This window comes from Drosophila bipectinata, chromosome 2L (genome assembly GCF_030179905.1).
Source record: "Drosophila bipectinata strain 14024-0381.07 chromosome 2L, DbipHiC1v2, whole genome shotgun sequence".
In the NCBI taxonomy this organism is placed as follows: domain Eukaryota; kingdom Metazoa; phylum Arthropoda; class Insecta; order Diptera; family Drosophilidae; genus Drosophila; species Drosophila bipectinata.
In genome coordinates this window covers 19,314,656-19,333,403 of record NC_091736.1, presented here as the reverse complement: position 1 = coordinate 19,333,403, position 18,748 = coordinate 19,314,656, and the positions used below count along the sequence as shown (strand labels likewise).

Here is an 18,748-nt window from a genome sequence, read left to right as displayed (position 1 = left end):
ATCCACAACTAACCCGTTGACGGTATCTGGTTTGCTTATTTGTTTCACTTTCAAAGCCATTGCTCTGATTTACTCTAATATTATTGCGTAGTTCGGATGTGTGTTTGTTTGTCTACTTGCATGTGTCTCTCTCGTCGAGTGGCTTTAATTTTCGTATTTAAACTAACTATCATCTCATAGACTTAGAAGCAGCTCATATTCATCTAGGTTAGTTAATGGTTCATTTTGGCATATAGTCCATCTAAAGTATGTTTAAGCACACCACACAACAAACACAATACACCACACACTCCACCTGCCGCCGCAGTCTCGTGTTTCGTCCTGTATCTGAAAATGTTAATGCTTTAAGCAGCTCTGAGTTCAAATTCCAAATTTAAAATTAAATCACACACTCACACCCATCCACACACACATGTACACACTCTGAACTTTCACATTAAAACGCTCGCTAGTCGCTCTGACACGCCCACTTTGCTAGCTCGCCCGCCGCCCACCAGCAAAGAAGAAAAAAGTACAAAAAGAAATGTTTGTTTGTCAGTCTCTGTCTATCTCGCCCGCTCTGTCTCTCTCTTACCCTCTGAACATCATAAGTTATCTTGCTCTGTCTCACGCATTTACTAAAAACGTCAAAAATGTCGCCGTCCAAGTCATTCTGCAAAAAAACGTACAAAAAACTAGACTCTAGAAGCAACAAAAGCATAGAACGAACATCTCTATAGTTTTAGAGCCACTCTGCTAATGCATCACAAAAAATAAAATATCAAATATTTAAGAAACCCCACAAAAACCAAAAGAACCAGAAACAAACTTCTTGCTATGTTTTGTCTTCTTCTACTACTTTCATATGGACAACAACGACCCACAAACAACACCAACAATCAACCTAAAACCACTGACTAAAATGTTAAAAAAAACTTTCCCCTGAACTTCTTCTTAAAATTGTAAAATGCAAATTGAAAACCTCAGTCAGATCGACAAGCAGCTCGAGCTGGGCAGCCACCAGGAGAACCATGGCCAGAATGTGGCTCTTCTGGAGACCCCTAATGGCATTACGTTGTTGGGCGCCAGTAAACTGCGCGAGGCGAATGGCAATGGCAATGGCACCGGAAACGGAAATGGAAACGGAAGCGTTCGGGACAGTCTTTCGGTGGAGAGACGTAATCACGACGAAGACGATAGCTTCGAGTATGGCACCGATCGGGAGAGCAGTGTCTATAACCCCACGACTCGTCCTCTGAAGAGTGTCCTGATGAGTCAGGCGGGGGGACGCAATTCCCGCAGCTCGACGACCAGCGACAAGGAAGACGGAAACGAGAACGCGGACCTCCTGCAGAAAGGAAACCAACTGGGCATCCCCGAGTCTCGATTTTCGCGCTGGCTACCCAAGGATCAGCGGGAGCTAATCGAGAAGCAGGCGATGCTCCTGTCCGGCCGGACCGCCAAGGCGCCGGCGACCCCACCGAAGCCCCAGAAACCACAAGTGACGGCGGCAACTACGAATGTCACGCAGACGAGCACCAACACAGCGCCGACGCGGCTAAAGCTGCCACAGGAAACGGAAATCTGAGCGTGTGTGCACGTGTGTGTGTATGCGCGTGTGGCGCTCATATTTATTTATTCCTTTTTTTGGGTACAGGAAGCTGCAGAATTAGGGCCGGAGCGTTTCAGGCATTTGGGAAGTGAGAGAGACTGCCAGCAGCCACCTAAGTTTAAGAAGAATTTAATGTGAAATATTACTAAAAACAACACAATATCTGACAAAAGATTAACTCAAAAACGTTGAAATAATATTTAATTCATAACCCATTGTTAAGGCTGAAGGTGAAGTCTCTTGCAACCCAATTAGCCTCAGAAACAGACTCCAAATTAGGTTTTAAGCCACAACTCATGAAAGTTTCCTCCTCCCACAACGAAAACAAAAACCAAACATACTATGCAAGCGTAACTATGCAACTGATTCATATATTTGAGATTGTTGTCGGCATGAAATTAAGTTTTATCGAATACGTATTAGTGGAGAGCGTTTGCATGGCAAGCATGAAACGAAATATTTATTGTAGTCACTGTAGAACAAGTCATCAAGTCGAACATGCGCAACATAAAGTGTTCATCCTTTCAGTGCACACTGTACTTTACGATTTAAGAGCTATTTTCCTTAGTTTTCGTTTTACGATCGACTCGATTTAAGTTTTGTTCAAGTGCAGTCTGCAGACTCAAAAATAAATCAAATGTTGTTTAAAAACAAACTAAAACAATACCGACATACCGTAGTTAGGATCTTTTGATACAAGTTGTTTTTCCTTTATTACTTTACAAAACTTATGTTTAATATTTAATTAACAAGAATAAAAAACCCGGTTCGCATTGGGATGAGTTTTCTTTTATTTGCGAGTATGTGTTTATTTTGCGAATGGTGTTTGCCGCTGTGTGACTCTGTACGTCTGTGTGTGAAAAGAATAAATTCTATGAAATGTAAAGGTATTATGTAAAGTTCACTGCCAACCTGAAAGGAAACTCTAACAAAGCAGCGTATCAAAAAGGAAATTCCCCGTACAGCATTTTCCACATTTTCCATAACAAAAGCAATATCATTAAAATACAGCAGCAGCGTTTCATGCAATAAACATTTCATATATATGAGAGACTAACACGCCAGGCCAAAAACCAATTCATACACGAGCACGAACACCCGGAGCTACACTCACACAAACTCTGACACACACAGACACAGGATAGGTAAATGTATCTAGCAGATACTTGTTGAACTGGCCCAGACAGCAGGCAGACATTCAAATGAGCCAAAAATATTTATAGAATATAGATGAAACTCATTTCGGCAGGCGAAAGCAATTTACTTGGTCAGCATGGGTTAAATGAAGGGGAAAATGTGTGCGAGGAGGTGCAGTGGGCCAGGACCCATAAAGGTCAAATCCGAATTTAATACTCCATATGGCCAATTCTCTGTGTATTAGGTAAATGAAACCCCCTGTTAGATTAGCTCGGACCCATTTTGAAAATTAGTTTGCCCCAATTACATGGGATTCAGGTGGAAAACTTTGAATTCCAAGAAGCCATACAAGAGAATTTAAATTCCTAAATAGTTACCAAACTTTGCCGTCTTCAAATATTTGCCTTTGCTAACACAACTTGGTTTTAATGGTGCCACACACACATACAAACAGCAATAACAATTACGCAATTACCACTAACAACCGCCAGATAGGACGCGTCTAATTCCCCCTGAAAACTCCCTCAGCCAACCACTCCAACTAACCCACCTGCTTTTATGGCCACCTTTTATTATTTTTTCCCGGGGAGAAAACTTCACACAACGGCAATTATTTTGACACAGTAATAAGTAGAAAATACCAAAAAAACAAACAAAAAGAAATCACAACACTCTCATATAAAAAGCAAGAATCAAAATCATGAACCCATCCAAAACCTCCCACAATTTCACAATCGACAAGCAGCAGCGACACCGAAAGCGCCGACATAAAGGCCACCTCAACTGCAACAGCCACAACGGCCACCACAACGACCATGGGCACCGGGGGCGTGGCAGCCGGGGAGGCGGAGGACACGGCCAACGGTGGCGAGCAGGACCAGCAGCAACACGAACAGCCGCAGAAGAAGGCCAAGAGACTACCGGCTTTCGCCGCTGCGATTCTGAAGCGCTTCAACGAAAAGGATACAAAGAAAAACAAGGATAAGGATAACCAAGAGACGTCCAATATCGTGGAGGGAGCCGAGCTGGATAATGCTATCGATGGGAATGACAATGAACCAAAGGTATTAAAAAACGTCCCCCACCCGACTTTCCAAACCCTTTTCCCTTTTTTCGAGCACACAGAACGAATCATTTTTGTCACTGAATACCTTAAACAGATTATTTCTAATTTTTTCCAAAGTCTCCCCATGTGCTTCTTATCATTTTTATAAAAAAGAACAAAAAAAGGGTGGGTTTTTTTCTCGGTGTGTATTTTTTGTTGTGTGCGTGTGAGCGAGTGAATTACCCTCTAAGCTTAGCCTAGTCCGTATCCCCCGAATGCAAGCTTCCAGCAAACAACTATGATTTCTCGATTATGATTTCCTTTGCTCTATTATCGCAACTTTTCTACATTGTAATTTTCACGCCGTTTTTCTGCTCTTTTCCGTTCAAACAAATCGAACCGCATGCAAATAAATACTATTGTTGTAATACTCTTGTATATATGCAAATAAAGGCTATAGTTTGGCAGAGCACCTCACCAGTGTGGACATTTAAGTAATGAATCAAAGACCAGACAGGTATAGCAAACTTCCCTAATAAAAGCGCCCTTGAACATAAAACTCCTTGGAAGAATTTTCCGAATAGAGCCAAATACTAATAATTTTCATTACAATTTCTTCCCCAAACTCTAGCAAGACAAACAACTCGTCTATGCTGAACTTGTACTAAAGCCAGCCAACGAAACAACAGCAGCATCTGCGGCGCTTGCAACAACTCAAGCCGCCGGGGCAGCCACGGCAGCAACATCTCCCGAAGAACCTGCCGGTGGCAAGAGCTCGACGGAGTACGCCGAGATAGTCTATGTGCAGAAGGGGGGCGACGACAAAAAGTAATCCGGCCCCACAGAATCAAACCGTGTGAGGCTGTCAGCAACAAAATAAAAAATTTAAGCACAAGAGTAGCACGATGAGGAGCAGCAGTTACAGAAAACAACAACCCAATGCAACATAAACATACACTTTATACTGATATTAAGAACGTGAAAAAAGCAAAAACAAATAAAGATTTGTCTTAAGTGGTTTTTCAAAAACTTCTTGAATGTGTGTACTAAAATCTAATGAAATGTGAACCTAAAACGTAAAGCAACTTAAATCTCAGCACAGAAATCTCGACACAAGACACGCCCTGCAATATGTCACCCTTCTCCCCTCCCAGCCCACACATTAAATCAAATTTACAAAAAAAGAAAAATAATAATAATAATGAGAAATAAAACCTTAAAAAGCTAAATAAATATTTGCAGAAACAAACTATATATAAATTAAATTTACATACACATAGGCATGAGAAGAAAGCATTTGAAATCTCAATTATTTACATAAATGTCTCGCAATTAAGCTAAATGTAAAGTTAAGACAAGAAGCAAACAAATATTCAAATTAATTAGATGGTCCCTAAATTATTTCTACGCAGGCATTTTGTACCGATTCGAATACATTCGAATACTCGAAATTAACGACCGTTGCAACCTAGGCTGCCAGAGCAAAGCATTTAATCTAGAAAGGAAAATAAACAGATCTAAGCCGCGAAAAATTCACCGAAAACGTGTACCAACCGAAAGTATTTTATCATAATTATTATTTTGTATTCTTGTCTCCCTAATATCTCCATCCATTTTTCATAAACTGGCAATTAATGTTATGAGTTTACACAATTATCCATCAACGGATAACTGGATAAGTTAAGTGCATAAACGATGATTTTTTGTATTATGTAAGTTATAATTTGTATAAAGTTAAGCGAGGATGAAACTTTTTTGAATAAAATTCTTTACCATATGAAACGAGTGCCTTTTGCTGCAGCAGATCGTCCAAATAATTGAATTTTATGGCAATTACCTCCGGGGCATGCACGCAAGTCGAACAGTCAATGCAACATGTTTACGTATGCTATGGCTTTTATTTAACTAAACATTTCTAAGCCATCAGGATCAGGTGCAGGCTCTGGCTTATGTAAGTAATGTCAGGGCTGGGACAGGCAATTTGGAACTGATGTACTAGCTACGGGCCACAATTGCAGTGTGGCATCCTGGTTTGGCTCAGACTGTCAGCTGCACAAAACTATAGCATACTTATGGGCTGAAGCTGATCTGAACAAATACCGAACCGGGCGATAATCCTTCCGAATTATTCATAGCTTCAACCGGCGAAAAATATGCGAAATATAATAATAATGAAATAAAGAGCAGTCTTGTATCTGGCTGTGTCAGTCACTCCGTCAGTCTTCCTCAACTTTTTCTGACATTTCAATTTATAAAGCTCAAAATCTGCGCGTTACCCGAAGCGTCGCACTTTAGACAAAAACAGAGAGAACGTCTGGAATATTTTATTTTTTTTTCAGAACTAGAGGGTGCTGGCTTTTTACTCTTCTGCTCGGCTAGCTCTGCCACGACAGCTTAAAAGTAAAATACAATTTTCCATGTTTTTGTCTCGTTCTCTGGCCGAAGGCAAAAACATTACCAAGAATTGACTTTTCAAAACGAGTTGCAGCCTGCAACTTCCTTTAATTTTGCTCCAATTTAACGTCCGTCCAGCTTATGAATTTATTAGTTACGAAATACAATTCAATTTCTGACGAAGGCCCCTTCGCCGCCCCTGGCCATCCGCTTACCTGGTAATCTATAGCTCTCGGCCACACGGCATTTTGTTAATTATGTAATCAGGCTTAGAATACGCGGCGCATTAATTTCGCTTAATTAGTTTGCCATTTGAAACCGAGTGACTGCAGCCAGCTCGAAATTCAGCCCACGTTCGCCGACTCTAATTGCATATTAATAAACAATGTCCCAGGCATTGATTCAATTACCAGTTAACCTACGGCTGGCCATAAATATTCGTGTGTGCACAATGCCAGTTTATAGTCCTCTAACTAACCACATGCGTCTAACTCCTGACTCCGTAATTGCAGGATCCCTCAATCTGCATTCAAAGTTTTCGCATTCCATGTGCAATGGGGCAATAACAACAACGACGGCAGTACTCATTAGAAGAATACACAGGACTCGGGGAGGCGAGAGTCCGTCTTCTGCCAAAGTCAAATAGAAACCAAACAAAAATCAAAAATCAGAGGCTGGCAAAGTGAAGACACAACTGAGAATACTTGGGGAGTGGTTGGAAACAAACAAACATCCAGAAAATATATGGAAAAAAGTTGTTGAAACATTCTCCTTGGAGCAGATTGTACCTGTCAACGGTGCGGATACACAATGTGCTAATCCAAATGCAAAGAGTTCCAAAGGAGTTGCTCGAAAGTGTTCTCAGAACTTTGTCCCAATTACCCTAAATTTTCCCTAAATTGTGTGACAATGGCTGTCCTTATTTCAGTTATAAAATAAAAGCTCTTTTTTAATCCTTATAACAAAATAGTTTGGCTAATAAGTAATTCAATTCTGGTACAATCTTTTTTCTCACTTTCCACCAATTCAATTCCATTCAATCAACTGCCATATAACTTCTTGTAATTCAATTCCGCCAAAAGCTCGCCATCCATCAGCTGTTCCGGCAAATCCTTATCAGAAGCTTTCGTTCCACTCGGCCAAGGTCCTTGCTGAATAAAGAGAACAAAAGAAGGGGAAAGAGTTTTTGTGTATTCTAAGCTTTTAATTTAAGACTCCCTTAAAACAGAAGCTTTTAAGAGAGAGCTCCGCAACCCCAGTGGTTCTTAAAGGCTTAAAGTGAGTTAATGTGGCTGGGAAACTGAACAATTGTGGCAATTACAGCGACAGTCACGCCAAATGGGATAAGCTCTTACAGTGCCCACAACCTGGCTAAGAGCAAGTGTCTTGGCCGAGAAAAAGAGACACCGATTTAAAGAAATACGAAGCCCAAAAGGAACTGTGCCACTTGAGTAGTCAACAAGCTTTTTCCAGTGTCCTTCATGATTTGCTCTGGCTTGTCCGATTGCCTGTGTGAGGCAAGGATTTGAGCAACAGGTCTGACTTTAAAATTCCCACATCCTTCCCCGAAAAACTCCAATCTTTAGAGCTAATACTGCCTCGATGTTCAGACAACCTATTGCATAGGAATAGAATTATTACCCTTTACATGCAAATTAGACAAACTTTTGCCGACCCTCCTGAAGCTGCAATTACGCTTGATTACCAAGAGAGTGCGTAAATTAAAACTTGAAGTACAACAAACCAGAAAGTGGCAAAGAAAAGTTGAGTTGGTCAAAAGGAAGACCACAAAAAAATATTTAGAACCCGTCAGCACAAAAACAAGCTGTTCTGCCTCTCGAAGGACTACAGGGCGCATACTTAATTTTATTTCGAGCTATTTACTTTCGCCTCCCCCGAAAACACAGACCTTAAATATTTGTGGTTTCAATAAAGCAGAGGAAGAGACTAAAGTGCGTATATTTATAAACGCCTTTCGCAGAAGGGACACAATTAATTACTGTTTGGCAGGAAAAATCCCAAAGAAAAGTCAAGCAGTAAGCCCAACTGTGCAACAAGTTAAACTTTTCGGCCAAGTTCGGTCAGTGGTAATGTGTGTGTATGTAAATGCTTATATAAGAATAAATAATAAAGGGAGAACAAAAATGCTACACAAAGTATCAAATAAACTTTGGCGTTGCGGGGCCAGCACCTGGCCAGGTGAGAATGAAGGTGATGAATTTGATTGGGCAACTTTTTGGCTTCAATGAACATGAGTTTTGGACAACAAGAAGGTATTTGTATCATTTTAATAATGAATATTAAATGAAGGAGTTTAATAAATCACTTACCCTTCGTTAGACTTACATCTAAAATAAGTTTAATTTTAAACACCTTAACACTTGAAGTCATATTTTCATTTTCCATTAATGTATAACTTTTCTCCCAAATCTTTGTCAGGAGTCCACATAATCCGGGGACTTCGTCCAACTCGACTGACACTTTCGCTATCCATTCGGAAAACCCTTTTCCCTTTTCATCTACTTATTTCATGGAACATTAAGCATTTATCCCCAAAAATGTTTGACCCCCATAGGGCGACCGCATATTTGTGGCTATTTAATTTTTTTCTGGTGCTATTTGCGTTGTGTTTTCATTACATATTTGCGTGGCATAACATTTGCCATGTAAACGCCAGCACGGAATATTATTTAAATGCTTGGCGCGGCAAAAATGGGGTATATATTTATAATGAACTGCAGGTGGCTTTGCACCTCCTCCTGGAAAAAGGAGGCCACAAATCTAGAGCAGCTGAAAGGGGTTTCTAGCTAGTTCAGAGGCTTTTAGCTTTCACTATTCTCTATTCTGTGTTCAGTGTTTGGTGTTTGGTGTGTTTGCGGCCATTTTCAGTGACATTCAATTTTCAAACTGAAATACTTTTCCGGCTGCGGCTTTGAGCGCGGAAATTGAAAATGTTATGCTGCCGGCCAAAGAAAAATTCAATGTCTAAAAACTGGTAGGATCACACAACAACAGCACAGCACAACAACAACTCTCAACACAAAACTGAAATGTGGGAAGACATTGTCGGGGCATGTCGGTTAAACCATTTGGCGCTATTGTCCCATTTTGTTTGCTGATTTCCCCCGACCATAACTTTTATGTTGCCATTATAATTAGGCTCAAATTGCTGCACTTTGCTTTGCATTTTAATTACTCAACAACGGCTCGAGAGGAGAAAGGCATCTCGGAAATGTTGCACAATTTAAGCGAGAGTGAAAACAAAAACAGAAACGAAAACGAAAACAAAAACAGACCGAAGGGAGCATCGCTAACAAGTTGCTGCCTTTGCGTCTTTGCTTCTTTGCCTCGCTGCCTTGTCGTGGGCTGCCTGTCCTTCTGTCACTCCCGAAACACTCCTGCCACGCCCCTCGTCCTTACGCGCCCCAGTCGTCAGTGTAGCATTTCAAGCAAAGTATTTAATTTCCACATCATACACACGGCCGCCCAGGCAAACAATGAGGGGCGAAAGCATAAAATGTGTGCCAAGGCGAAGGCTGCTGGCTGTTGCTCCATTCAACTTGCCACAAGACATGCACTGAGAAAAGCTATGGTCCAGAAAACCAATCCAACTCCAACATAGTTGGAGTAAAATCCAACCGAGAAGCAAAACTGAAATCCCTAGTAAGTTAGTGAAGAAAGGTCGCTTTTTTTCCAGTTTCCTACCAACTGCCTCATCAGTAATTGCAAAAGGTAGCCCAAAGTTGCCACAAACAAAACTTGCCACACAGTCTTGGCGCGCTTGAGTTTCTTTGTATTTGCAAGAAGTGAAAAAATGCATAACAATTTATAATAAAAGACACATTACGCAACCCCAAATTAAAGACCCCCCAGATCCTCGACTTATTCTTGCTGATTTTTTTGAACATCTTGTTAGTTACGATGTTTATGCTTTCTTTCCAATGACAGGGAACAGTTTGTCTCCAAAACAAACTTATTTTAACTAATCGAAAAACCCGAACTGCTTATATATAATTTATATTTTTAATATATTAAAAAAATGTTTGGTTCCGGATTAATGAAGCTTGACTTAATCCACAGTAAAAACTCTATAAGAAACCATATTATTAAAATAATTATGAAATAAAAGTTCATAAAGGAAGAGTACAAAAATCATGTAATTTATTTGAAAACTTAAAATCCTTTAAATCATCCTCTTCAAAAACAGCAAATGGTTGCCGGAATAAGGATCAAACAAATATTGGATCGCCTACTTAATTTTCGTTGCATTTCCAATGCGAAAAAATTTTAAAAATTTATAATACAACACACAAGTTGTGTGACACAACACAACATTAAAGAGCACTAGATCCTGGACTAATCCTGGCAGAACTTCACGCAGTTCTTCAAGCTCCTAAAGTTGTTTCCGCCTGAAGCACAACCTCTATAGAAGAATGAGAAACACTTTCTTGCATCTGGGTTGTAATGGTATCTGTTATATTTAAAGCCACACATTCCTTTGTCTATAGGCTCTCCGCATCGGGCTTTTTAAAAAAATGAGGAAAAAATTAAATAAGCGGAGGCTAGACAAAATTACTTACGATGTTTCAGCTGTCTTCCCATCGATAGGACAATTAAAAAGGTAGTAAAATAAAGAAACAACAAGGAATAGTTGCTAAATGAATTCCCGAACAAACCCATTTAACCTAAATTAAAATATTAAACGGCTAATATGTATACTTATCAAATATATTTAAAAAATTGATTAGTTCAGCTTTAATGTAGCTTTAAGTATTTAACATACCTATCTACAGTAGAACCCCTTTGAGTAAACCAAATATATATTTTAATCAAAAGTTTTAAAAAATAAACAGGAAACCTGTTTAAAAGAACTTTAATGTATCCTTTTTCTTGTTAGCACTATTTTATATACACAGCCGGCTTTCCCGGTTTCCTGCCATTTTATTGGTTTAATTTTGTCACGTTTCGGCTGGAGAAAGTGCCGCCGGAGAAAAGAAAAGTGGAGAAAACGGCGAACAGACAGACAGCACGACAGGCTAGAGATTTTTGCAAATCATTTCCATTTTAGTGTTTCGTTTTCGCCCGCCTCTTGCGAATAAATATAAATAGCAAAATTTACCATTTTGTGCAGCGACTTTCGAAAGTTTTCACCGAAACTTTTCTTTGGGGCACTTATTTGTCTTTATTTCTGGCATGGAAGCAAGGAAACTGGTTTTATGACATTCAAATCAATTTCCAGCCCGGCTTAGGCCCTTAAAGCTGATGTTGAGTTAAGGATTTGTGTGCATTCAAAAGTATATCCTTTATGTGGTGGGCGGGTAAGGTGGCTTGGAGGTTAGTGGACCAATGACGTTGACCTGCTGCCAAGTCAATAAATTCTCATTGCCTAAGCCATAAATCAGCATCATGGCGCGCTAAGTGTCATTTTTTGTGACGTTCGGATGGCTTTTTACCTGGCCATACAAGGGGAAGGCGGAAAAAGAGACTCGAGGGGGAAAAGTACACTGAGAAAAGTGTTTTTAAAGGTGAAAGTATTAAATTCAAAACCTTTAATAGCACTTCCAAGATGGAGTTTCAAACATGAAAACAAAGGTCGCATGAGTAATGTATTGTCAGAATCAGCGTCCCTCAATTCCTCGTATTTTTCTGCAGTGCACATTGGCCAGGATTGGATCTGCTACTGGCAGCTCCACAATGCGCGTTATAATTTACACCTGGCGGAAAGCGAACGGTAACGGCAGCCAACAACCTCAACCACTACAACTGTCATTTGACCTTAACCAGACTTTGGAGCAAGGTTCGAGGGTTAAAAGGGCAAACGGAAAGGGCTGTGGGTGGGCGAGAAATCTTTGTTGCGGTTGCGGTTGGCTGATTGTGCTCCGGAATCCGTTTCCCAGCTGGCCTGGCTGTTATAGAGTGGCGCGTTATATATTTTACTCAAAATCGCAATTGCTTGATTTGAAAATTGTCAACTGACAAAGTGGCACGGTGGGAAGGTGTCAGGGGTCAGAGGCCAGCAGTTGGAGACTGAATTTCTCCCTGTGATTGATGCCTTCAATTAAACTATTGGCCATAAATTGGAAGGGTTGGGGACTGCTTAGAGTTGGAGTTAAATTAAGCGAAATAGGATCACGTATATTTGTTCTGGATATCCCTAAAGTTCATTAGGTTTCCTCAGACCCTGTTTGTGCTTTTTACGTTCCAGATTCTGCAAATCGATGGACTGTAAAAGGACTAATAAAATGTTCCAATTAAGCCCGATGCGATCAATAAGGACACAGTCGCCGGCAACTTAAAGCTTTGCTCTTATTGAAAGCCCATCTATCTGGCTCTTACTGGCAGTCGTTTCGCGCACCCCCCGCCTGCCTGCTACCCCCCTCGCCCATTGCTCCAGGCAGCTGCGTTGATTGCCGTAACAGCTTTTGAAATTAAGTCGCTGCAAGTCGGCCATGGTTAAGGGTAGAGAGGCAGGGCAGGGTTCCAGGACCAGGGGACATGACTGGCAAGATGGAATGAGGCTCGTAGTAAGTTCATACACAGGGAAAAAGGCTCATTAAAGCCTTTAATTTTCAACACGATAGTATCTATAAAAGTAAATAAATAAATACTCAATAAATATTTAATTGCCATTTGTTATCAAAATACTGATCGAATTACAAGGACTTTGTCCCAATTATTGTTTCGCTTTTTTCCGTGCAGGGCCACACACTTGCACAATTGACGCAATTGCAACGATACTTTGATTTTATTTCATTTGCTGGCAACATCTGAGAGAGGATGCCACGGGGCTAGGGGCGAAAGGGGGCGAGGCAAGGGGATTGAGTATAAAATGCAGGCACCAGTGGAGAGGAGGAACATCCAGCCGGCGAAACAGTTGCCAATAAAAATTGCATTGAAAACGCTTAACCAAGCAGCGTGCATCAAATTGATTTCATGCTCCTCCAACGTTGACTGTAGTTTTACAACGTGCATCATCCTCGATACAACACATACACACACAAAGACCCACTCGCACCTATTTTCGCAGATAGCGAGAGCCCCAAAAAATATGCTACGCTTCCCGAGTCGCACAAAAATATTGTCTGTCAATATTCGAATACCGCACATCGCAATCCTCACGACCCCGCACTCACCCTCGCCCGATCCACCGAGAAGAGAACAAAACAAAAAAGAAACCCCAGCCCAGAACAAAACCACCCGAAAAACCATCGAGAAGCGAACGGTAACGAAATGTAATTTTTGTTTTCCCTCCCCATCACCCAAAATGTGATGGGGGAAAATAAATAAAAACATGCAGCCCCCTGATGGAGGGAACGGCACTGCGAACTGTGTTTGCCCTGGTCAGTTCTCCGAAAACATTAGCACTGAAGAAATATTAAACGAATGTAAACTAAAATACCAGTTTTTGTGGCACAACTTTAATCATAATTCATTCCAAAAGAGTACATTCTTAAAGAACCCTTTTAGTTTCTGACATAAAGATTAGGTTTAAAAACGGACAAGATTATCACCCAATCCCTGGTCTTAATCCTTTCGTATGTAAAATTAAAAAAAAAACATTTATACAAACAATCCTGGCGAGGTAATCGCCTTTACACAAGCTATTTTGATTTTGAAGTTAATGCGTTAAATGCTCACTTTACCTATTTTCCTGCTGTTTTTCCTACTGTTTCTATCGAGCCATCAAGTATTCCCTGAAAAAATGTTGCTCGAAGTGTTAATGCCACAGTACAGAGTAGTAAGAGGGGAAAGCAAAATTGGCATGCGTGAAAAACGTGAAAATTGCCGCCGTTGTTTTCGATTTTTACGCTCAATCCCTCAATCAGCATCACCACCTCTGCAGCCTCGCTGCTCTATCCCCGCCTCGGTCCTGGCTCCGGACTACGGTCTTCAGGCCCCCACTCCACCACTGACGGATGCCAACAAATTCACGGCGCCAAAGAGGGAATTCAGTTATCCTCGCATGAGACTGGCGCATGCCTTTAAACTTGTTATTTCAAGGATATGCACAGCACTCCGGTTTGAAATTCATTCCAAGGCCCAGACCGAAAACTGACAATCGCGGCGGCTTTGGCAACAATTTGGCTCTGGCCCTGGCTCTGTGTTGTTGCCAGATTTCTTTATCTGAACATAAGCATCGAATAAGAATGAACTACATACATGGCATACATGGTATCGGTACGTGTGTATGTGGGGCATGATTCGCGCAGCATCATATCTATTCAATTTGCAACTCTCAGCATTGTTTGGCATGTTTAGCAGCTCACTGAGCAATTTGCAATGCCAAGCCGGAGCGAGAGCCAAAGCAGTTGCCAATTGCAATGTGAAACTTGCCGAAAAAATGCGCTTGATCCGAGCTGAAGGATATGCCACTGAGCAGTAGGCACTTACGCATTTATGGGGCACTAGTCCGATTCCCCACTCAAAGGATAAAGGTATGTAAGCTGCTGCTTAACCCGTTGTTTTCGAGTGCCCCAATCGATCGTAAAATTTCATTATTATGGCAAAGTAATGCAACTGCCAGCGCAGCTGGAAGTAAAGTACTTGCATTCACTTAAAAGGATATAGGGGGCAAAGGAAAAGTTTACATGAAAAGGATATCGAACAGTTAAATTCTAGCCACGATTAGTGAATCATTTGGCCATGACAGGTGAACTCTCACACGGTCCCCAGCCCCGGGCAGCACACAAACACATCAATCAAACCATACAGAGTCACTTACAGAGTGAGATGTGGTGCAACAACAGTCGAGTGGCAGTGGCAACCTTCGGAGAATTCAGCCACAAATTGGTTGTGGCAATCGATGGCTAATCGAAGCAAGCCCTCAAATGCGAGACCCGTGTGTGGTGGCAGCGCTGAAGTGTCAATGGCAACATTCCATAAAGCACAACTGACACCTCGGGCAGCTACTCCACCCCCCTTTAGCAACTCGCTTCCTGTTTCCTTGTGCAACTGAATTTGATTTAAGGCCGAACAACTACTGGATTTCCCATCTAAAAAAAATGGCAGAAAAACGCGACTGGCGTGAAAAACTGAAACACTCCAGCCGAACACACGCACACCCAGTTAACACCCAGCTGGGGAGAGGCTGGGGAGGGGAGTGGCGCGTCAAAGTCAGTCAAAGCGAAGGCAAAACCTTTAGTCAAGTTTGAAAGATTGATTAGTTTTTAACAACTTGTGACTGGAGAAAGGGGAAAGGGTCTCGTTCGAGTCCTAGATCTACTTCAGGGTTTGCATTCCAGTTCACAACTACACTGCGGAAAGGGCAGACTCTGCATTGAGTTATAGACCACAAGATAGCCAAGCTTTTTATCCATAAACCTAACATTTTGTTCCGTGTAGATCCCAAATTCAACACGTGCAGAGCAAACGCCATTGGAAAGAGGAGGAGCCTGGCAAGGATGTTGGCCAAACAAGGCCGGCGAACGATAGCAATTAGCCAAAAACGAAACCATCTGCAAGCAAAGTTGCCAAAGGAACTACAGAAAGCGGTCCTGTGTTCCTGTTTGTGTCAGAAAACTCCATTTGGATTATGAACCGAGAGCGGCCATTCAATGCCTTGACACAGACTCGACACTAAATCGTTGCATTCCCACTTTCACTCCGGTTGCCAATGCAAGTGGCGACCGGTTGCATATCGAATCACATTTAATATTTGCATTCGAAATGTATTTGCGCTCTGCGAAGCACAACAATAAACATTGTAAATACGTATATATATTTTTGCCACTCGTTTCTTTTTGTTTTCTTTTTGCCGTTTGCTCTGACGTGTTTTATTTATGTTTCATGTTATTTTCTGCCTTCGGATGTCCTTTCCTCTGTGCGGTGGTGTTAGTTTTTATTATTATAGCATATATTATTCAATTGCCGTTGGTTGGCATTCTGCATGATCCAGAAATGTTAGGTTTAAACTTTAAAGGCTTTATGTTTGAAGAGTAGGTGGGCTTTTAAAAGTCAAAGCACTGACTGTAGTGATGAAATGTTTGTGAAATCCAAACGTGCTTTAAACTTCACAGCTTTAGCTTAATGGTCCTTTTCTTTTAGTGAGTTTATTAAACTAATTTGCTTAAGTTTACATTAACTTGGCTCGCAGAACTAACAACAGCAAAAACAACAATGAGCATCACGTGTTTCTGTGCAAAGTGAAATCAAGTAATTGAAGAAAAAAGAAGGAAAAGGAGCCCGAGCGGCCAGCGGGCCAACGGGCCAGTGAAACAGATCCAGCAGATAGTCAGACCAAAACCCAAGGAGCAGATTCTAATTAAATTCGCGCTCGCACTTTCATTTAAGCAAATTTACAATGTGGGCGGACGGAAGGAAGGGGCGGCGGAGGCAAGACCCCGAGACCGAGGCGGCAGGCCAAAGTTGAAGGCAACATTAATTGCAAATCCACAGAGGCCACACAGCGACTGAGTGCACTCGAAAAATTAAAGCAAATGATTCTTGGAATGGCAAAAGGAGGGGCTTTCTCAAAATTTAAAAACAGAACAATTTAAACAGCTTCTAAAATGTTATTTTAGTTTTTTGCAGAACTTTTAACTGAATTTTTCCTAGCTCTAGGGTCTTTCCTGTTTTTTGTTGTGTGGGGGCGGAAGGCAAAGCCAAAGCTGGGCCGTGTCAACCGGCTATGTCCTTTCTGGGCGCATCCTTGACCCGTTTTGTGTCGCTCTGCCGCCGCGCCGCAATGCCGCAATATTAAAATGACTTTTTCTTACTTCGTTTCATTGCATTTCATGAACAATTTAAGCCAATTGTGCAGCTCGTAGTTGCCAAGTGTCGTCCTTGTAGTCAGAAAGCCCTATAAATTAATTTCGAAAAACGGTTTACTGCAGTCGCAAGCAGGGTGTTGACGGGAAGGACCTCTGAAAAGGGCACAGAGCGGGTAATTCCACAGAGCTTTCATCGTCTTTAAATTAAATAAATAACTTAAAGGCCTTTGCTGGCAAAATGTGATCAATAAACGGATTTGCCGAGCAAAAATAAATGAAAATAAAACATTGATTTCTCAGGATTAAATTGGAGTCTATTTAAGAAGCTAAGAGGACTAGAACTAATTTATAATTTAAAGGACTTTAAGATGTCCTTGTGCATCGACACTTCTCGTCTGGCCCACACACAATTTTTAATTAAATTCGAGCGGCATCTTTCGTGCAACTTAACACGAAATCTTATTTGCACGGCAACCGCAATTTAATGTAGCATACATTCGAGCGCGCCCGGGCGGCAACCTTTTTATTTACGACTTCAATAACATGAAACGCGCCTACCCCAGGCCGGGGGCGTGGCAGCTGGAGAGGCGTGTGTTAGGGAAGGGCGTCAAAAAGTTATTAAAATGTGCCAGCTTTGAGCTCACTCGCCGCCACTCGCTCTCGCCGACTGTCTGGGACTTATTTATTGGGGTTCCGCTCGCGACAGGTGGTTGCCCCACCAATTCACTCGGCACCACATGTTGTAAGTGCTTGAGGTGGTGCCGCGGTTCTGATAATAATGGGAAGGCTTTCCGAATGCCGGGGAGTCGAAGATGGCAGGCCTGGAGTTCTGATTGGGATTTAAGCAAGTTCAGGTTCTGAATACCTAAGTAATTATGGGAGATTATACAGATTGGAGTTTATTCAGAAATATAAATGATGAGAACCTTTCCCAATAAAACGAAAAATTTTCATTAATAAACTTGTATCTTTTCTCTCAATTATTCCTTAGACACAAACGAAATATTTCGAGAATGTTTTTTTCACAAATACAGTTCAAGTATTTCTGCAATTTATTTTAATAATTGAAACGGAAACCACATTGCAAATAAGCCAACCGGTGATATGGATGCCGATAAACCGCACCTACATAAATCGCAAGTACAAATGGAAAAATGGTCACAATTTAAACAGATTTTAGAAATAATTTCAGCAACAGCAATAGAGAGAACATTTTCATAGGAATTTCACCTGCTTTCGTCTGCACCTGTCACTTGGGGAGAATGCATATTGACCTCAACCCCTCGAGTGGTCTCCAGACGTGGCACAAAAAGATATTTGCACAGCACTTGCAGCTAACACAAGAATAACACACACACGCACACTCTCTCGGAATGCCATTGAAGTTGGCTTTTCAATTGCCAAGAAAAACTTTGGCCAGAAGTTCACCCTTCCCAGCGTTGACTATTTTGATATTATAATTCTTTTTTTGAGCAGACCGAGCGGGGCAGGGGCGAGAATTAAAATAAACATCGCAAGTTCTGTAAAATATATACGTAAGTGTGTATATAAAGTTTATAAAGGGAAGTCGGAGCTGACTTCTGCTTCGCTGCTGCTCCCCGAAAGAATTTGAATATTTATAAAGATTTTTGCATATTTGGCAGAGAGGGAATTTTCTTCATTGAAAAATTGTTTATTTGGACGAGTCGAACCACTGCCAGAGATCGTCAACGCCACGGGGGTCCTGGGGGCTAAGGGGTTACCGTTTGGTAGGTTAAGGGGCTTACGGGGTCCGTTTGGCTCCAGCAAAACTTTTGCCTAAGTCATGCAAATGCAACTTTGAAGTTGTATTAAAAAGTTGGAGAAGCCTCGTACCTCCTCGTGTGCTCCAAA

General features: G+C 41.4%; 1 protein-coding gene and 1 long non-coding RNA gene across 5 annotated transcripts in view; one reads left to right on the top strand and one right to left on the bottom strand.

The window, feature by feature from the left end:
* The window catches only part of Fas3 (fasciclin 3), a 65,210-nt gene extending 59,655 nt beyond the window's left edge, over positions 1-5,555 (top strand). Inside the window, exons 6-7 of one of the 4 annotated variants that reach the window (XM_017238990.3) lie at positions 3,474-3,792; positions 4,405-5,555. In XM_017238990.3, the coding sequence (XP_017094479.2) occupies positions 3,474-3,792; positions 4,405-4,605 (520 nt within the window). In that variant the 3' untranslated portion in view covers positions 4,606-5,555. Of the gene's footprint in view, positions 1-966; positions 2,385-3,473; positions 3,793-4,226; positions 4,287-4,404 lie in introns of those variants that run through there. The other 3 variants (XM_017238991.3, XM_017238993.3, XM_017238989.3) reach the window with 3 other exon arrangements.
* A 4,745-nt stretch (positions 5,556-10,300) lies between these two features.
* Positions 10,301-10,887, bottom strand: LOC108123711 (uncharacterized). The gene is made up of 2 exons (XR_001773202.3): positions 10,748-10,887; positions 10,301-10,690 (listed from the first exon to the last, which is right to left on the bottom strand). It is a non-coding gene; the product is annotated as an uncharacterized lncRNA (long non-coding RNA).
* Between the last annotated feature and the right edge of the window lie 7,861 nt (positions 10,888-18,748).